The following is a 19,576-nucleotide window of genomic DNA, read 5'->3' on the forward strand; positions in this document are numbered from 1 at the left end:
TTCTGCAAATGAAGCCGCCAGCAATCCAGAGCTGGGAGAGGCCTGAAGGGAAGGGCACGGCGAGTCCTTGAAGTACTGCGGGGGCTCCTGCTCTCCGTGGTCTTCCTCAGCCAGCCCAGCCCCACAGCCGTGCATTAGCCAGCCCCACGGCCGTGCATTAGCCCACCAGACCCTCGCTGGGCGGCTGTTATGTGCCAGGCTTGGTGCTCAGTGCCTGGGATGCGTGGCAAAGACAAGACAAGCTCTCTGCCCTCCAGACGTCCTCCCAGGGAGGGAGAAGACAGAATTGGTTTCGAAAACAGGCAAATTCTGGATCTGAATCCCTGCTTCCCACTTATTACCCAGGACCAGGCGTTTGTTCTAAGCCTCAGTTTCCCCAGCGGTAGACTACACAGCCTTACTCATAGAGCTGATACTGCAATCCAAGGGGACTAGAGACGTGAGCACCCAGAGCCAGGCTGCATCAACAAAGGCTGCTGGCAGCTCCGCCAGCTCCGGCGGGGAGCATACTGTGGCTTCGTCCCTGAGCTACTATGTGAAGTTCTCATGGGAACAGTAGAAAAGAGTTGTGAAAAGTGTTTAAAATCCTTTGCCGATTAAAATATTACCCAATCTGACCCCCACGGCTGGGAGTTGTCATAGCCCCACTGGATCCTCCAACTTACAAAGATACCCTTGCCCCTGCCCCCAGACACCCCTCAAGGTCGTGGGGTGGGAAGGACAGCACACAGATGGCGCCCAGCACCATGGTCTCCAGGGCCTTTATTCAGGAAGGTGCGGGGCGTGTAAAATCTGTTTTGACAGGCACGCTGCGAGGGTCTGTAACAGCTCAGATTTCTCCAAAGGTGTGGCAAGGAGAGGGGTGCAGAGGAAAGAAGAACACCCGGGGGAGTCTTCCTCTCCAGAAAAAGGCACTGGCAGGGGAGAGCACCTTGCTTCTTCCTAAGCAAGGGCCTGGGTTATATACACACGGGGGTTGACCAGACGCAGAGAAACTCAAAGCTAAATACAGCTAACGGTGGCTACATCCGGGCTCTTTCCACTGGATGGGAAAAGACGTTCAGAAAGAAGGCAGAGCTTTAAAGGAGAAACAACATCCAGCCTCTCAGACTTAGTGTTTTGTGCAATTGAAAAACCCACAAAATAAATATAACTTAAAAACCTCTTACATGATACTGAAAGCACATTGGGGACAAGCAGTTGAGAACCGCCCCCCCCCCAACTGCTGAGCAGTGCTGAACCCCAGGAGCCCCAGGGCCCCACGGGGCCACCCACTCGTGTGCAGGTGTGCACACCTCGTCCCTCCCTCCTGACACCTGCAGGGCCAGGACCCAGGGGGTCCCCACCTGGACCGGGCTGGCTGGGGGAGGTTTCCAGACTGCCTGAATCCCATTCCAGGATCCATCCATCCCGCTTGGACAACAGAGGAGTGGGGGACAGCGGGGAGAATGGGGTGTGAGAGAGGTGTGCAGAAGTAGCATGGGAAATACAAACCCCTCAAACCCCTAAGTAATAGAATAACCCCACAGAGATACCATTTTCTACCATTCACATATATACTTGTCACCCAAAGCAAAGACCTGCCAAGAGGAGGCCCTCTGGGGTACCTTTAATGAACAAATCACTTGTATATTAGCACACTGTTTGCAAACAACTGGCGTCTGCTTAAAGTGCTTGGAAAGTTTGTTCTCTTCAATTGGTTAAGCTGGTCCCCTGTAATTTTTGTTCATAGCATTATTTTGCTTAACAAACATTTTTTCATAGATAGAATGAGGGTAACTCGGCCAGCCCCTAGTGGGGCTTTACATCTGAACTCATGATGTCCCAGACAGTTGCAGCACAGACCCCCGGGGTCCCTTCTGACCCAGCTGACCACAGCTCCCAGACCCCGAGCTGACTTGGGCACTTTTGCCTTCTAGGATCACGTGGTGTCACGAGCTCTCTAGTGCTCAGCCAGGCGGGGGTGTGACCTTTAGCAAGTCAGCCCACACTGGAGCTCACTGCTGTTTTGAACAAGAGCCAGGAAGTTGAAAAGTGATTTCCTTTTTTAAAATCTGTACTTACACATCCTCGTGTGTCCCACCCTCTGCCCCCACCAACTGTCACTCACCCAGGATGAAAAGGGAAACGTAAGTCACATGGGCAAGTTGACAGTTCCCTCAGAGACCCTGGGGTGACAGGGGGCAGCCCAGGAAGCACCCCCTGTGGACTGGTCCTCCAGGCACACACACCTGGGGACACACCCACTCCATGTGTCCCTGGAGCATCTCCCTGCAGAGCAATGGGTCCAGCCTCCTGCAGCACTGGTGAGCAACTGGGCCACAGCACCAACTGGCCACAGAGCTGGAGTTTTGTTCTTTAAAAGTCATGTGAGATTTACATCCTTCTCAATAATCCAGACCTACTTGCTTTACAACTAAAATATGGATTACAAGTGGTTCCCTATGAATCTTCAAACAATCTAGTAACCCCAGGAAGAGATGCCTGGCACCTTCCACATATTCTGGAAGCTGCCCACACCACATTTGGGAAATGGGTCTAAGCCCTCCAGGTTGCTATTTCAGGGGGAAAATGATGCCAGTGAGCCAATGTCCTGCTTCCTCCTTGCTCAGTACTGGCCTGAGGCTCTGCCCCATAACTGCTGGACACTCTGGGTTTCATGAGAGCCCCGGGTGTGCATCAGGGGGACCAGCTGGCACTAGGAAGCGGGGAGGTGAGAGGACAGGAGAGGAGTGTCCTCTGCAGGTTCTGTCTTCCCTTGGGGCTGCCTGGGCCCTGGCCCACTGCCATCCAGCCCTCAGGACCTCTCAAAGTAAGGAGGGGAGTGGGAGGCACAGGTGGGAGGCACATGTGGAAGGCCCTGGGGGTCAGGGGAAAGCTCAGGTTTGCCGCGTGTCCCCCTGAATTCATGCCAAGACCACAGAAGGAAGAACAAAGCTCCGGCCTGTGCCCTCCCAGGACGCTCAATGTCAAGGGCACAGTCAAGTTGGACCTGGGACTTTTGGATCCCGGGTCTATCCCAGTGCTGGGGTGTTTCAATACCCAATGGGAGGGGTCCCTGCTTTGGCAGACCTACAAAGGCCACCAGGGCATCTCTGGGAGTCCCTCGGCTGATAAGCAGAGAGTCTTTCATTCATGGCCGACATTCTGTTCCCAGTGGTTTTGTGCCCCAAACACCAGAAAGCCTGGCAGCAGGCCACCACATCCAGAGCAACAGTCAGCCCATCCCCAAAGGGTAAGGCAGAAGCAGGCCACACCTAACAGTGCCATCATCAGCACCAGCCACCAGGGGGCAGCAGGCCCCCACAGGTAACCTGCCCAGAGGCTGGGGTGCTCTTCTGTTAGGGTCCCCTCTGGAGCCAGGAACTCCATGGCTGCCTGAGCCTCCCCCAGCTCTAAACCCTACTGGCCTCCCAGCAGGTGGCCAAGCCTGGGTTTGTGCATTTCTCTGCTAGTAGGAGATCCTACTGACAAAGAAAGTGGAATCCCCAGCTCCAAGCCCCTCAATTAGGAATTAACTAGAAAATCTCATCTCTTCTACAAAGTGTCTTGTAGTGCCAATCGATCAGGAGGGTCAGTTCTGGGGCTTGCACCCAGTGGGGACGTGAAGGAAAAATTCAGAAGGAGAAGGAAAGCAAGGGCGAGAAGAGGCCACGGCGGTGGTGAGGCGGGGCGGAGGGTGGCCTCAGGCGAGCGGGGCACTGGGACACATTTCCGTCAGGATGTCAATGAGGTTGTTCAGGCCCGAGAGGTAACCGTCCTCCCGGTTCCCTTCCTGCCACGGGACGTCGTGCTTCAGGGTCTGGCCCTCGGGCAGGGGCGTGGTTTTCCCAAAGTCGATCATCCACACCTTGGCCTGTTCCTTCTTGTCGTGGATGAAGAGAAGGGAGCTGCCGATGACCTGGAGGGGAGCAAGGAGATGAGGCCGGGAAGGGCCAGGCCCCGCCCTGACCTCACCCTGCTGCAGACCAGGCTCGGGAAAGCCAGAGACCTCAGTGTGAAGTGGGCAGAGCTGCACTCAGGTGAGGCCCAGAGCCCTCAGCTCCATTTCCCCATTCTCTCCTGGGCAGCTGAGACCAGGAGGGTGGCCATGCTGAGGGCAGAGTACATGGGATCCAGAACAAGACCACCCACAGTGTGAACAGAGCCAGGGAGGAACATCCAGGATGGCAGCCCCTGTGTGTGTGTGTGTGGACGCTCACACATGGGCCTGGGCTCCCCAGCAAGTCAGGGTCTTGTGCACCCCTCCGGGTACTGCTGTCAGTCCCCAAATCCTCTCTCTCTCAGGCTCCCTGTGTGCTGCCCTCTGCCCGCAGAGGAAGGCAGAAGCCCTGCTCCAGAGTGGCACCCCAAGACCTGCCCGCCCTTCCTGAAGATCTCGGGGTGGTGACGGAGGGCTACTTGGCTACTCCAGCAGCTCAGAGATCCTCAGGTGTGGGAGACACAAGTCCTGCCACAGCCACTCAGAACGGAGGAGCCCCCGTGGTCGGGAGGGAGAGGGAGGAGAGGGCGATGGGACCACAGCTCACAGCCCCCGTGGCTGTCCCAGGGTGCCTGGCAGATGGCTGCAGTGTGGTTCCCGCGTGGAGTGAGGGGCCTGACCCGGCTGCAGTCAGCCTAAGGACGACCCTCGGGCTTCGGGAGCAGGTCTGTTAGCGTGGGGGGCAGGCCCACAACTCAGGCAGGCGCGCCCCGAGGTCATGGCCCACCACACAGCATAGGTCTCCGCCCCTGAGGACAAACGCCTGTCACCTACCTCGTGGCACTTGAAGAAGGGAGAGATTTCCAGGGTGGCCCGGATGTCCTTCAGCCTGTCCCGGTAGGCAATCTGAGAACAGAAAGATGCCCAGATTTTTAAATGTATCGGGGAGGGGGGGTGGTGTGTGGTGGGGTTAGGTGTCATTTAGCCTGTTAAGAGTTACTGACTGTCAGTGTGAGAGGGTCCTCACACTCTGATTATTTCAAGCTCCTCATCTAGAAATGAAAAAACTGAGGCCGCATAAAGGGAGGGCAGCTGGGGCCCTGGTCCCACGCTTCCTTTACTCCACACTGCTTCGTGACAGGAGGTGCTGGGGTGGCGGGGAGTCAGTTCCAGGAGCCCCTCGCACAGGGGTTAAGTCTATTCTGGAATGCCAGCAGTGTGGAGGCAGCACCCAGGGAGCCCGGTTGCCATGGTGCGAACTTCCTGACGCAAACTTCAGTGCCCTGAACTTTTGAAAAGAACAGCATGAAAGAGCCAAAGCCACAGATCTCTCTGCCAGTGGCTTCTCCGCAGAGCTGTGCTTGCCCTGGGGTGTCCACCCTCCCGGGGGGCTGCGAGGAGGGAAGCCCGTCGCACACAGGCACATAGGGTCCCCTCGACGCCCATGTGCAGCAGCGCCAGCCTGGGGCTCAGTGCCAGGAATAAACCCCTCTTGTCCAGGCACGGGCATCGTGCACTCTGTAGCAGCTCTGCTGAGCTGGGGCACCTGTCCCATGACTGAAGCCTCAGCTATTACCACAGGCCAAAGTCTCTCGGCTGGAAAAGGCGGGGGGGAGACTGCCCAGTACCAGCCGGTGCTTAGTCTCCTTAGAGAAGGGCTGTCTGGGTCCAGCCCTCCGGCTCAGCAGTCCTGGCGAGCCCGTGCAGGAGAAGGTGCCTCTCAGGAGGGCTCCAGGGCCCACCTCCCTGGTGTAGTCAAGTCCCTGATCATCACAGGGTGCCCTGTCCTTGGGGTGTGGGGGCTCAACATGCCCTACCTCACATGATCCCAGTGCTCAGAGCATCTGTCCAGCCTGCTAACTGCAAATGAAGTCATCTGTCACGAACCTCTGCCACCCACACCTCCAGGCTCAGAGAGCCTGTGAGTTCCCGCTGGGGAGGGTGATGAGACATCTCACCCCCGTCCCCCGCACACTTCCCTCCCTCAGTCTCAGCCTGGTGGAGCGCTGGCCAGGCCTGGAAGTGCAGGGACCAGCAGGCTGCAGGCCCCCTGGGTGTGAGCCCCAGCTCCCCTGCTTTCCTCGATGTGTGCCCTTGACCACTCAGTTTCCTCATCTGTAAAATGGGGACAAGGATGCCGAGCTGCAGCAGGCGGCTGCTCTGAGGGTTTGGTGAGCACTTGGTGTAATACTTGGCAGGCAGTGGGCGGGGTGCGGTGGTTGGGGGGGAGCTAGAGGAATACAGCCTTGGAAAGGACTGGTCTGAAGGGGATGGAGGCGTTCTGGGGAGCTGAGTTTCTGGCGAAGGGAAAAAGCAGCGCATGTTCACCCGCCGACAGGCTGACAACCACACCATCTCCCTCTCCACCTTCCAAGCAGAGGTTTGGGGCCAGCGTTTTCTGCATGGGTACCACGGCTCAGTCTTGGGCTGGGCAGTAACGCCCAGAGAGGGCCCCGCCCCCTTTGCGGGGGGGCACCCGACTCACCAGGATGTTCGGGTTCCCTTTAGTGAATTCTCTGAAGGCCTCAATCACCTGCTCCCTCGTTTTGGTCTTCTTGAAGTCCCGGTTCACAGAGCCGTCTTCTTTCTGAAAAGAATGACACCCACCCGGGAGGCAGTTCAGCAGACAGCCCACAGGTGGGCACTGCACACATTCCCCCACCCCATGCCTCAGAGCCAGGAGCCCCAAACTGACCCCCAGGCAGTGAGGTGCCCGCGTGCAGCACCAGGAGGCAGGCGCCAGACTGACCAGGCACGGGGCGGTTAGTGGGACAGCACAGCAGCGGGGCACCCGACCTGGGCCCTGGCTGAGGAGAGGGAGCGGTTGGCACCAGTGTCTCAGCCAGAGGACGAGCATCAGGGAGGCCTGGAGGCCTGAGGGGCGCCTGGGCCAAGATGCGGGAGCAGGGCCGTGAGAGCTGCCCGTCCTGAGGGTCCCGAGTGTGAGCAGCGGGGCTCTGAGGGAGCCGTACGGGCCTCCGCTGCCCCTAGCGGCCCGGAGTGCCAGCACCGTGGAACCTGGGTGCCAGAAGGTCCCTGCTGCCCAGGGTCACCCTTGCTCCCCACAGGAGAGAGAAGCCCCTTGCCCCATGTTCAGATTCCCTTTGTAATTATAGGTCTCTGACTTAGGTTCCCTGAAAGCCGAGGTTTAACAGCCCACCCAGCTCCCAGCCCCGCCCAGCACACAAAATGGGTCCATCTCCTGAGCCGGGTGCTATGTCTGTTCCAGGCAGACCAGGCAACACGTGAGGGTTAATTAGCACCTCTGTGAGGAAATCTGTTCTTTAAGATCAAAGAGTGAGAAAGGATGTCTCTCCTAGGAGCGCCCAGACATGGGTCTGTGCACCCCAGGAGCTGAGCTGAAGGCACTGTGGCTGCCTCTGCAAGAATGGGCAGGACCCTGGGCAGAGGGAGAGAGCGGTGGGCTGGGCCTTCCCCACCCCACAGAGGGTCTCTGTAGGGGGGACTAATGGAGGGGAGAGGCTGATGGAGAGCTGGTAAAGGCAGCTGGCTTCTCTCAGAGCCCGAGAAGATGGGCCGGGGGCTGCTCCCAGACAGCTGGACATCAGACAGACCAGAAGATCCAGCTTGAGATGGAGAGAGAGATAAGGGGGAAAACAGACTGCTTCAGACAGATCCAGAAAGGAAAAGGAGCGCTGAGAGGAAGAGGATGTGCATATAACAACACTGGACGCAAAAAACAGCAAAAGCTGACTTCAGAAGACAGGGGAGGGGCAAGCGGCTTTCTCAGCTCATAAAGCAGCCCTCCCAGGGGCCACTGCCCAGCAGAAACTTCCACCCAATGCCATCTGCAGGGAGGCCGCCCTGGCTTCACTTGCTCGGGAGTCATGCCCTACTCTGGGCAAGGGCCAGCCAACACGAGCCAAGAATGGACAGAGAAGAGAAATCCAAGAACGTTCAGGGACTGTCCTCCTCTGACAGGGATGGCTGCCTGAGACCGGGGGGCCAGCACCTCACACCATGCTGCTTGGGGTGAAACGCACGTCTGAGCAGACGCCCAGATCCAATAGCAAGGGCAGTGTCTGGGAGCCTGGCTCTGGGGAGAGCATTCTCAGGCCCTACTCAAATGAGTGAAGGGGAAAGAAAGGAGAATGAGGTGACTCGGAAGTTGGGGGGAGGCCTCGGAGCAGGCTCCCCAGAGGTGTTTGGTGACCCAGACAGAGCAGTGCCTAGTCCTGCCCCCCTGGGCAGACGACTCGGATGTCAAAGGAGCTAGCAGGCTCCCTCCCTTGCCTGCATCTCACTGAAAGTCCTCATTTTGGGACCCTGGGCAGAATGAGCCAACTCCCAGCCCTGGCTTCCAGGCAGGGCCCTGCTGGGTGGGTACTCAATGCCGGGCATGGTCTGGACTGAAGGCAGGGTCATTGGCAGAGCGCTTACTGCTGGGCAGGGCTAGAAGGCACCCCTGCTCCAAGGCCCCAGCCCCCTCCATGGCCATCCCACCTCAGACCAAGGAGAAGGCCAATTTCCCCAAACGTCTGTCCCTGGGGCTGGCTGCCCATGCCCTGGCTCTGTACTGGGAGGAATCTTGCAGCCTCTGAAGGACCCCTGGGGCGAATGTTGGTGGAATCCAAGGACCCAGTCCTTTCCCGTCCAGGAGCTGGGCGGCTCGGGCAGCTTCAGGCCCCACCTGGCCATCCTCACCTTGATGCCCTCGATCCTGAACCCGAGGGTGGCCGTGGAACTGATGGTTTCCCTCCACTGCATGTACCGCGGCTTGGTCACGGCCCGCTGGGCTTTCTCCTCCTCGGTTGGGGCCTCTGGGTCCACCTCAATCATCTTCTGGTACATGTCCTTCCGGAGGCTGGGCTTCTTCCGGGCCTTCGTGAGCTCCTCTTCCAGGTAGGTCCTGCGAGGGAAAGGAGGCCACATGAGGGCTGCTGGCTGGACCGAGGCCCACTGGCGCTTTGCCCAAGGGCTGCAGTCAGCTCGGCCAAGCCAGGCTCACGCAGGGCGAGCACACGTTGGGTTGGGCTGGGCCTGGCTCTTGACAGAGACCGGGGCAGCCTTGCCTAACAGGGGCAACTTCATTCCAGGACCACTGGGAAGGCCTGACAAAGCCCAAGGAGCTCTTCCTTCTCGGGGAAGCTCACAGGGCCAGCAGGGGAGGAGGAGGCAGGGCAGCTTAGCAGCTCGTCCAGCTGGGGTGAGGATGCGGAGGGGGCTGCAGGCAGGTCCATTCAGGGCCCAGCTCCCCTGCCCCCAGCGTCTGCCTGGGACCCTCCCAAGAAGTGAGGGCTTCGGAAGCTAGCAGCTGTGTGGGTCTGGGAGCATGTTCTGTGCCCCTACCCCGCCCATCTCCCTGGTGCTCCTGAGGGCACTCTCTGAAGAGGGAACACCTTCTTGAGTGAAAAGGCCAGGCCAGAAGGCAGTCTCCGAAGGAGCCACAGTGCTGCAGGGAGAGGGGCGCCTCAGGGGTCCCTCTGCTACAGAAGAGACGTGCTGGGCTCTTTCTGCCTCTCGGACACCAGGTCTTGAGAAGACACAGTTAAGCAACTGTTTCACCATCGCGCCCTCTGCACAGGTGTCGGGGGCAGGGCTGGGGGGAGCCTGCAGGCCCAACTGGCAGGGGTCCCCTAGAAACCAGCAGACATAACAGAAGTAGGGACGGTACAGACTCTGGGCAGCCTGGCACTGAATTCCTGGCCCCAGGCTGCCTCCCTGACCCCCAGGGCCAATGGAGTGAGTCAACTCCCTTGCTGCACACCCCAGGGCCAACGGGGTGAGTCACCCCCCTGCTGCACATCAGACGCCCACCTTCCTCCCTGCTCCTATTTCAAACTCCCCATCACCCCCACAACGAGCTCAGCTGCTGTCTGTGACCCTTCCTGAGACAGAAATCTGCAGTGTCAGTTGAGTAGAGGGAAGTTTTCTCCCCGGGCCAGTGTGGGTGGACACTGCTCACGTGGTGGCCTGTGACAACCAGCCTGGCCTCCACTCACCATCTGTCCCCGGGGGCTTTGCTCCACGGCCACCCACCTCTAACCTGCCAGTGTGGGACCCAGAACACACTAGTCAAATCTAAATCTATTAAAAAGTTTCCAGAACCACTGGACCAACTCTTAACAAGAAAGAAGCAAATCTTTGGGTGTGAACTTGGGCCTGGTCATTTAGGGCCTTCCAGAGAGTGATGAGGGCTTTCTGGGTAGCTCAGCTGGTAAAGAATCTGCCTGCAATGCAGGAGAGCCCAGTTTGGTTCTTGGGTCAGGAAGTTCCTCTGGAGGAGGGCATGGCAACCCACTCCAGAATTCTTGCCTGGAGAATCCCATGGACAGAGGAGCCTGGCGGGCTACAGTCCATGGGGTCGCAAAGGGTGGGACATGACTGAGCGACTAAGCACGGCACAGCACAGGGAATGAAGACGACCAAAAGGAGGTGGTCTGCCTTGGTTGTGCCCCCTACACACACACATGCATACACACACCACTATATGTACGCCCATGCACACAAACACTACTGTGTACAAAGCCAGGTCAGCGATGATGAGAGCTCCAGGGCAGAGGCTGTGGGCAGGGGGCCTCTGTGTGGACTTGTGTCGTGCTGGCCTGTGTGTGTACTTGTGTGTGCGGTGTGGAAAGGGCTGCCATCCCAATGCTCCCGAGTGCACTGCAGGGGCCTGCAGGGCGGGTGGATGGGTGCACTTCTGCAAAGATTTCTCAGTAGCTCCTTAAATAGGAAGCAAGCCGCAATGTCAAATCCCTTTCCACACAGGGCTTTCTTCAAAAAGGGACCCGCGCAGCTCAATCTGGGCAGAGTTGCTCACCTTCCAGGGAGGAAAGGAGCTGGGCAAATGCCCACAAGGGTCATGAGCCGGGTGGTGGGGTCAGGGGTCCACTGAGGGTGTCCTGACACCGGCCCAGCCCACCTCGCCCACCCCCGCAGGAAGGTCACACCTCCATGTCATGTTGAGGAGCAGAGGCCAAGGGGAAAAGCCACAAGATGAAGCAGAGGGAGGGCTCCTCTCAGGAAGGCAGCCGGCCCATGGGGAGCCAACAGGTGACACACCAAAGCCACCCATTCCCACCACCCTCTCCAACCTGCTTCCACAAGGGCAGAGGTGCTACAGGCAGCTCGTTCTCTGCCTGCCAGTCCCCGGCCCGAACATCAGGAAGACACTCCTGATTCTCCAGACACAGAGTTATAGGTTAAATCGAAGAAAACTTCTAGAGCAAAGCAGGCTGATGTCCTTGTGGAACCGGGGTCCCAAGAACGTCCCTCGTTAGGACGCCACAGTTGCCTCCATCACCCTTTCCTCAGGCTCCACCACAGCTGAGGCTCAGACTGCTGATCGGTCCTTCCACCACGTGACAAGTCTGTGATGAGTCTGAGCCCCTCCTGCTGGGGACGCAGGGTCTGTGGTGGCCCCGGCTCCAGCCTCCTCCCTCTGACAACCACAGAGCCCCTGGGCAGGGCCAAGCTGCAGCCCAGGCTAGACTGGCAGTCAGAGGCCTGCTGCAGAGGTGGGCGGTGTGTCTATCTGGCTGCGTGGCCCTGACGAGTCCCTTAGCCTCTGGTGACAAAAGCCTCTTGCCCCAGACCAACCTGAGGCCCATCTGCCAGGATGGCTGTAAGAGGTCTTCAACACTCGGAGCACAGAAGGGCCCTCCACACTCAGGACCCAGGAGACAGGGAAGGTGGGGCTGGAGGGGGACTGGTTTGGGGGAGGCCTTTCCCTTTCCCTCCACTCAGGCCCTCACTTGCCCACACTCTCCGTCTCCAAGCTCTGCCCAGGACTGAGCTAACTGTGTCCCAGCCCTGCTGGTGGCTCCCGAGAGCCCTGGGTGCAACAGGACATGTGGCAGAGAGAGTGGGCAGCCCTGGTGAGAGGGGGTGGCTCCTGTCCCCCACAGCCTGCCAGGGAACAGACGGACACACCGGCAGCCTTTCGGGACTGACTGGCCACACGTTCTTCCCACGGGGTGTACTTTTTTTGGCCATGGTCTGGCTGTACAGCCATCAGAGTTTTTATGTGTCTCCCCTTGAGAGGGTGCTTCCTAGTGCATCACACGAGTGCCTTCCAGGCACAGAAATTAAGACTCTGGAGAAGAGCAGTGGCCAAGAGGTAGCTGGAGGGATGTTCTGTCTCCTCCCCGGTGGGCTGGAGATGGGAGGAAGAAGGCTGGGAGGCTGGGGACAGTGCCAGAGCAAAGACTGGGACCTATACTTACCCACCCCTTCGTCCCCGCCCTCGGGGCAACGCCAAGGGGACATGGCAGGCCAGCCTGCAGGGTCTGATTTTATGACACAACTCCCAGGAGGAATGAAGAGGGAAAGAAAACTGACCGGCTTGCCTGCTTCTCTCCTGTACGCACGCACGCACGCATGCACACACACTCTCACACACATTCCTCTTTCTCAATCTCCTCTTTTAAGAAGTAAAACTGCTTAAACCATCCAAAGCAAACACAGGCTCCAGCTGTGAGCTCTGCGGCTGGGAACCTGGTCTCCCCAGTGAGCAGCGGGTGGGATGCAGGAGCCGGCGTCTGGCCGCCTCCTCTCGGCACCTGCAGCTGGGCGGCTCTCTGAGGTCTGCGGGGACTTCCCCACCCGCTGCCCTGCTGGGAAGAAGGAGCTACTCTGTGACTCCTAAGTTGAGATGGTCAGAGTCTGAGAGATGAGGAAACCCGACCAGCAAAGAAGGGCTGGCGGCCAGGTCTCAGGGCCAGCCTGTCTCCTCCAGCCCACTCCTCCTGTCTCCTTCCCTTCTGGGTCCTGTCTGGGCAGGGTCTGGGGTGGGGTGGGGGGACCCAATTCCACATACAGGCCGCCCACGTACCCATCTGGCCATGTGTCCTGCCCCTGACCCGGGAACACGCAGCTGCCAGGCTGAGGCCACCACCAGCCCCAGTCCAGGAGGCAGCAAGCTGGTGCCTGTTGTCAGGGCCTCTTGTGCCCCTGGACTTCCCTCTCCACTGCTCCCTTATGGCAGGCTCGAATCTTTTGGCAAATCATCACGATCTACTGACTTCTTCCCACTCACCGGCATGGGGACAGGAGTAGGGGAATGGGATAAGAAGAGCCTCTCCTCCAGTTGCCTCCCTGGTGACCCATGTAACAGGAAGCCGCCCCCGCTGCTCACCCCAGCAATCCCGCCTGACCAAATGGGCAGCCCTCTCCGTGGGGAGGCTCCGCACTCCTCCAGGTCCCCTGGGTCCCTGGCTCACTGACGAAGGAAAGGGGTCGTCCTGGGCAGAGCCAGTCTCCCGGTCCCCTCTGCACATATGCGAGATGACCAGGGTGGGGTCCACCCAGACCCCTGGCCCGTCCTCGCACACACGAGGCCTCAGAGACAGCCCAGAAAGCCCCCGCCTCCTGGGATCCCTTAGCGCCGCCCTGCCCAGTATCTGCTGCCCGGCCAGCTGGGTGCTGAGGAGTGGGCAGCCCCGCCCCAGAAGCCCGGCTCACCTGACGCCCATCTTGCAGTCCATCACGCACGGCGAGTCGAAATCAGCCAGCAGGTCGTCCATCTGGTTGTAGCGCTCCCCGTCCTTGACCACGTCCCCATGGTAGGCAGGCACGAAGGGCTTCAGCACGTCGGCCATCAGCCTGTCCAGGCAGCGCTGCTCCGACTCACAGTGCTTCTTCAGGATCCTGCCGTTGGCAGCCGCCTTGAAGCTCCCTGCGGAGCAAGGTGGGAGGAGACCCTGGGTCTCTGGCCCGGGCCGTCCCTGCCCTGCCCTCCGACCCTGCATACACGCCCTGCATCACGGGATGCTGCGGGGTTGGCTAAGCACAGGGCTCAGGGCGTGCCCAGGTCCCCGCTGGTAGAACGAGCCCTTTAGGGGGAGTGGGGGCAAGTCCCAGTCTCCCCCACACCCAGACGGCAACTCTGGGCTGGTTCCCTGACTTCCCAGGCCCTAGGCTCCTCCTCTGAAGTTGGAAGCAGAGCAGTGCTCACAGCTGGAGGGTGAGCAAGGCTAGTAGAGGTCTGGGCAGGACCTACATACCCCCTCTATGTGATTTCTACCGCCCACCCCACCATTGACCCTTCCCAGCCATGAAGGTGTCTCCTTCTCAGTGGAGAAGCCCTGAAAGGATGGGACTTAGTGCCAGGACAGGGAGACTGGCAGAGAAGTGGGGACCCCACACTTCTGAGCCACACCCTCAGGCAAGTATTGAGGAAGGGTGTCCATCGGCCTGCCTTGAGCTAAGCCAACGTGGTTGAGGATATAAAAAAATGTCAGACCTTGTGCTGCCCTGAAGTCCACAGGCAGCCGCTGAAAACCCCCGATGATGGATGGATCATTACAAAGGATGATGCGTGACAAAGGGCCACGGCTAGTGGGCTAGACAGCTCTAGACGTCCTCTCCTGTCATTGAGGGCCACCTGGAGACCTCATGGCCAGCCCAGGGCCTGGCCACTGCAGCCAGCACTCCACACCGTCTAACACTCGTGGAGTGACCTGCCCATCTCTCCCACCAGCTACAAGTCTCCTCTGGGGCAGACACTGTATCTGCATTCATGCAGTTACCCGAGGAGCACGGTAAGGTGAGCATACAACAGGCACTTGGGGAAGCAGTTAGCTTTGTCTCTTTGTCCAGGGTGACAAATGGCAGGCGAGCTAAAAAGATGGATGATTTTGTTTTATTGAGTTAAAAGGAAAGATTGAAAGAGACAGCGACTGAAGGGGGAGGTGTGTGATCTTCGAAGGGGTGACGCAGACTATGGACAGGGCGACAGTCACGTGCATTTTCAAGGCAGTGTTAGGGCCCTTCTCTTGGAGAGCATCCTGTTCGGAACCTTGAACTCCCGGAATATCCAGGGCCGCCCCTGACACGTGCTGGTCGCCTCCCCAGAGAGCCAGGCGTCCCGGGAGAGCTGCAGCTACCTGCGTGTCCTGCCAGCTGGATCCAGGGGTACTTCTTCTTGAAGGACATGACAAACGGAGACCAGTGCACCATGTTTTTTATTTTCCTCCATGATTTGCTCTAGAAACAAGCAAACGAAAAACTCAACGTTAGAAGCAGAACTACTACTTTCTGGTTAGGATGAATTCAAAGCCAGGTAAGCTCTGGCCACAGGACGAGAGGTGAGTGCCACGCCCACAAAGCAGGCGGCTCTGAGGACCTGGCCTCCAACATCTATGTGGCATGTATCTAGGGGGCTTTGCCCCTTTGTACAAATGGGCTGAGCAAAACACCCCGAGTCAAGGGGACAGGCTTCGACACGCTCTGAGAACAAAGGGCAGGTGGGGCAGAGATTCTCTATCCAGGGCTGACCCCATCCCATGCCACGTCCCTGTCAGGGGACAGCTAAACCCACACTGAACTTCTTCGTGCCCCTCTTAAGGCTTCAGTTTCTTCATCTGTCTAGGGAGGGTTCAGTTGGTCCCCATGCTCTTTGGATCGGTGGACACTCTAGGACTCTGGAAAATGACCTCTCTCATCCCAACAGCAAGGGCTCGTAAGGGGAAGACCAGAGAGGTTATGGTCGCCCCGCAGCAGCGTGCCATCTCACTCTGCACTGTCACAGGCGGCGGCAGCAGAGGCAGCTCTCGCCTATGAGAGGTGTGAGGAGACTTTAAAGGGAATTCCCCGGGGACTGCAGTGCCGCCAAGGCTTTGGTGTCCACAGGGGTGAGCAAGCCCGTGAGACTCCCTCTCCACTGTACTTCTCCTTCTCAGGATGTTTCTTAAATAAAAACTCGTGTGTGTGTGTGTGTGTGTGTGTGTGTGTGTATGCGTGTGCGTGTGCATGTGCGTGTGTGTGTGTGTGTAGGAGGGGCTTCTAACCTTTATTGAGCACCTTACTTTATTTTCTCAGCAGCATGGTAATCATTGTCCTTTCGATTTGCAGAACCCCAGCCTCAGACAAGTAAGTAACATAGTAGCATTTAAACCCTCACCTACATGACTACTTTTTTAAAAAATCCTTTTTATCCCCAGCAATAAACATTTCTCTGTATAAAAATATCCCTAAGTGAACCTTAAGAAGAATGGGTTGTAGACATGAAGATCAAGTGTTTTGAGCCCCTGAAGAGGGTGATGAGAAATGAACTGAGAAGCATTTCAAGTTCCTGAGAAGTGGATCCCTGAAGCAGCAAAACCACAGACAGTAAACCCCCAAGACTCTTTGCTGGGAAGGGGAAGCTGGGAATTCTGCAGAACAGGGGGTCCTGCTTGGACAGGGCACCCTGGAGAGGCAGCTCTTCCTTTCCTGTCCTGCACCATCTGCCAGCAGCCACCCAGAGGATGCTGAATGGACTCCCCAAGAGTAAATCAAGGTTAAATTGGTCTCCTTTGTTTTTTTCTCCATGGTGAGACTCAGCTACTTCTGTCATCAAGTTTTCAAGTTAAAATCTGTTTAAGGAGAAAAATTCTTCCCTACATGAGCCTGCCAATATTTGCCCCATCCCAGAAACCCTCGCTCTACCGTCAAGACCTATTCTATCCTTAAGTGAGGGCAGCGCTGTCCGGCCACATGACAAAGGGCTGGCCTCATTGACAAGGGTGTTTTTCCTAGGTCCTTCTGATGGAGATCACCAAAGAAGGCTAAGGAAAGCCAGTGTTTCTTATCTAAGCACCCAGAAGGCTGCATAAATACTCAGGGCAGACAATGCATGAGGGCAGCAATGGGAAAATCTAGTTACATGAGACAACGAATCAAGTGATGGTCTGTTCAACCCAGGAGGAAGACATTTAGGTGGGTCCAAAAGAAACGTGCATAGTGGTCACCACCTTCTGATCACACTCCTGCAACAGAGCTCAGAGGGGCCAAGGGGCCGACAGGTTCAGAGCCGTGTTGGAGGTGGGGGAAGGTACCGTGTTCTCCAACCAGGGCTAAGCTGACCCCATCCTATACCACTCCCCCATAAGAGGTCAACTAAACCCACACTGACCTTTTTTTTTTTTGGCCTTGCAGGCTTAGCTGCTCCATGGCACGTGGGATCTTAGTTCCCTGACCAGGAATCAAACCTGCATCTCTCACACTGAAAGTTGGGCTCTTAACCACTGGACCACCAGGGATGTCCCCCCACATTGCCCTTTTTCACAAACCCTCTTGGGGCCTCAGTTTTCTTATCTGTCTAGGGAGAGATGGACAACTGGTCCCCCATGCTCTTTGGTCCTGTGGACACTCTGCTGCTGCTGCTGCTACTGCTAAGTCGCTTCAGTCGTGTCCGACTCTGTGCGACCCCATAGACGGCAGCCCACCAGGCTCCCCCGTCCCTGGGATTCTCCAGGCAAGAACACTAGAGTGGGCTGCCATTTCCTTCTCCAATGCATGAAAGTGAAAAGTGAAAGTGAAGTTGCTCAGTCATGTCTGACTCTTCGCGACCCCATGGACTGCAGCCTACCAGGCTCCTCCGTCCATGGGATTTTCCAGGCAAGAGTACTGGAGTGGGGTGCCATCGCCTTCTCCATGTGGACACTCTAGAACTCTGAAAAACGACCCTTCTCACATCCCAAGATGAAGGGCCCCTCAGAGAAAGATGAGAGACCCTGATCTGCAGACGCAGTGACAGCAGAGAACCCAGGAAGGAGTGTCAGCTGCCAGGGTGGGGCTGGGGGTGGGCCGATGCAAAGGCTGAGGCCTGCTGGGAAGGAAGGCTGACCCCCAGAGGCGGTCTAAGGGCAGCCTTGAGGGGGCAGAAGACTCCTGAAGGGAGCGGGGCCTGTGAGAACAGGGGCCCAGGGCCAGGGTTTAGAGGAACTGGGCCATGTGTGCTGGGAACGCGAGCTGGAAGCGGTGGTGGATAAGGGCGAGCAGGCAAGACCGGCTCTGGATGCCGGGCTGAGATGGCTGGACTCAGGGGACTGTGGTGTGGGAGAGACCTGGCTCCACCCACTCCTCACCAACCTGGGACATGTTCCGGACCCTTCCTGAGGCCCTATTATCTTACCTGTAAAATGGGAATAACACATAGCTTCTTTTGGTCCCAGGAGGTAAAGCCATTAGGAGCTCACAGGCACAGAGGTGTTTGTGGAAGAGTCTTAGGGGTCTGAGTTCAAGGAAGAGTGTCCTTGAAGTCACCCCAAGAATAGTCAGTCTGGAGATAAGTTTACTAAAGAATAAAGGCCATGGAGCTGGGGCTGGGCCAGACCCACCCAGTTGGGATGCAGCTCTTTGGGGACCCACCAGGACCCACTGGGCAATGGGCCTGGGACACGGGAGGCAGGAGGGAACCGATGCTGGCTGAGAAAAGCCAGGCTCCGGCCCAGCAGGGGCATCTGAGCTGTGAAACCTCTAGGTCCAGGGGTCTAAAAAGGAGAAGGGTGCTCCAGGGCAGGGGTCCTCTGATGGCTTATGGGACCCAAGAGCCTCCCAGCATGGCCAAGCTCTAAGTAAACGGGACCTTTTTCTGGGTAGCTTCCCTTTTCCCACACCTCCTCCACAAGGAAGCAATTCTTCAGCGTGAAAATGGGCCCCACGTGGCCAAGGCCAGAGAGCCCACCCCTTCCAAGGTGGAATATTCCACTGGGCCGGGTGTGCACACCAGGGGATTTCTCAACTGCGCTGGCAGCAGCACGCAGGGGATTTTCCTGTGGTTTTAAATAGCAGCACCCAGGCCGTGCCTAAGGTTGCTGCCAAACATTAAACAGAAAAGCAGATCCCGGTCCAGGCCCAGAAAAGGAGGCTGCAGAGTGATCATGGTCCCCCCATCCCCAGCCCACAGGAGCGGAGAGAAACAGAAAGGTGGGAGGTCGCAGAGAATCAGTTCCCCTAGGATGATGCCGGAGACCCCAGCACCCATCCAGGGACCACCTGCTCCAGGGAGAAGCCATGTCCCAGGCAGCCGGTTCCAGAAGGCAGGCGGGGGGCTAGCTGTCTCCCTCCGAGCCCCTCGCTGGAGGAAGCCACAGTTCTCAGAAGTGGAGGCCAGGCCTCTCCCCCCACCCAAGACAGGAGGCCAGCAAGACAGGAGAACAGCCCGACAATCTGGAAGAATTCCATCTCGAGGAGTTGATCATCTTTTCCCTCCGGGGAGAGCCTCAAGAGCGTCCGTCACTGGAATCAGACCACAGCCCCAGGTCTTGAGCTTCTTGAGCCTAGCTATATCAGACACACAGGCAGCCCCCACAGGCCTTGAAAGTGGTGTGGCCGAGGGTGCCTGGCCCTTCCTCCAGGGCAGCGCTGGCTGCCTGCTGATCTCGCTGGCTCCGGTCCTCCGTCACCTCCCAGTCACCAGGGCTCTCTGGACACCCTCCGCTGACCCTCCCTGGAATGCCCCCGAAGCTCCACCTGCCTGACACGCCCCCTGACCTCTCTGGGCGGCAGGGTCCTTACATGTCAATCTGAGAAGTCAGCTAGCTGAGTCAGGCAAGCTCAGCTCTGATGCACTCCTTACTCACACGCAGATCTGGAACCGGCTTAACTAAATGGATAAGCTGGGGTGTTTCCCTCCAGTCTGCTGAGCATGACAGAGCAAAGCGGACGGCTCTCAGAAAGTGCCTGCAAGCTGGCATCGTCTGTCGTCTCACCAGGAGGGCTCATTTCCCTAGATGTGCAACAGGATGGGCGCCAGCCTACCCCAGCACTGACTCATCGCTTATAGGCTCTCACTATGTGACAGGAGCTGGGCCGGGCACTTTACGGCCTCATTTCTCATCTTCAAACAGCCCCATGGTGGACAGGAGTCCACCTCTGGAAGATGAAGAATCTTACTAGTTGAATTGTTTCCCAGTCATTCCACTC

General features: G+C 57.8%; 1 protein-coding gene across 1 annotated transcript in view; it reads right to left on the reverse strand.

Moving 5' to 3' along the window:
- Positions 1–766: 766 nt before the first annotated feature.
- The window catches only part of ITPKB (inositol-trisphosphate 3-kinase B), a 102,698-nt gene continuing 83,888 nt past the window's right edge, over positions 767–19,576 (reverse strand). The window contains exons 2-7 of the mRNA XM_068985688.1: positions 14,773–14,872; positions 13,349–13,562; positions 8,588–8,792; positions 6,408–6,509; positions 4,757–4,828; positions 767–3,901 (exon numbers count right to left, since the gene is read on the reverse strand). Coding sequence (XP_068841789.1) covers positions 3,686–3,901; positions 4,757–4,828; positions 6,408–6,509; positions 8,588–8,792; positions 13,349–13,562; positions 14,773–14,872 — 909 coding nt within the window. The 3' untranslated portion in view covers positions 767–3,685. The remainder of the gene's footprint in view (positions 3,902–4,756; positions 4,829–6,407; positions 6,510–8,587; positions 8,793–13,348; positions 13,563–14,772; positions 14,873–19,576) is intronic.

The sequence above is a fragment of the Capricornis sumatraensis genome, chromosome 14, assembly GCF_032405125.1.
Source record: "Capricornis sumatraensis isolate serow.1 chromosome 14, serow.2, whole genome shotgun sequence".
Lineage (NCBI taxonomy): Eukaryota > Metazoa > Chordata > Mammalia > Artiodactyla > Bovidae > Capricornis > Capricornis sumatraensis.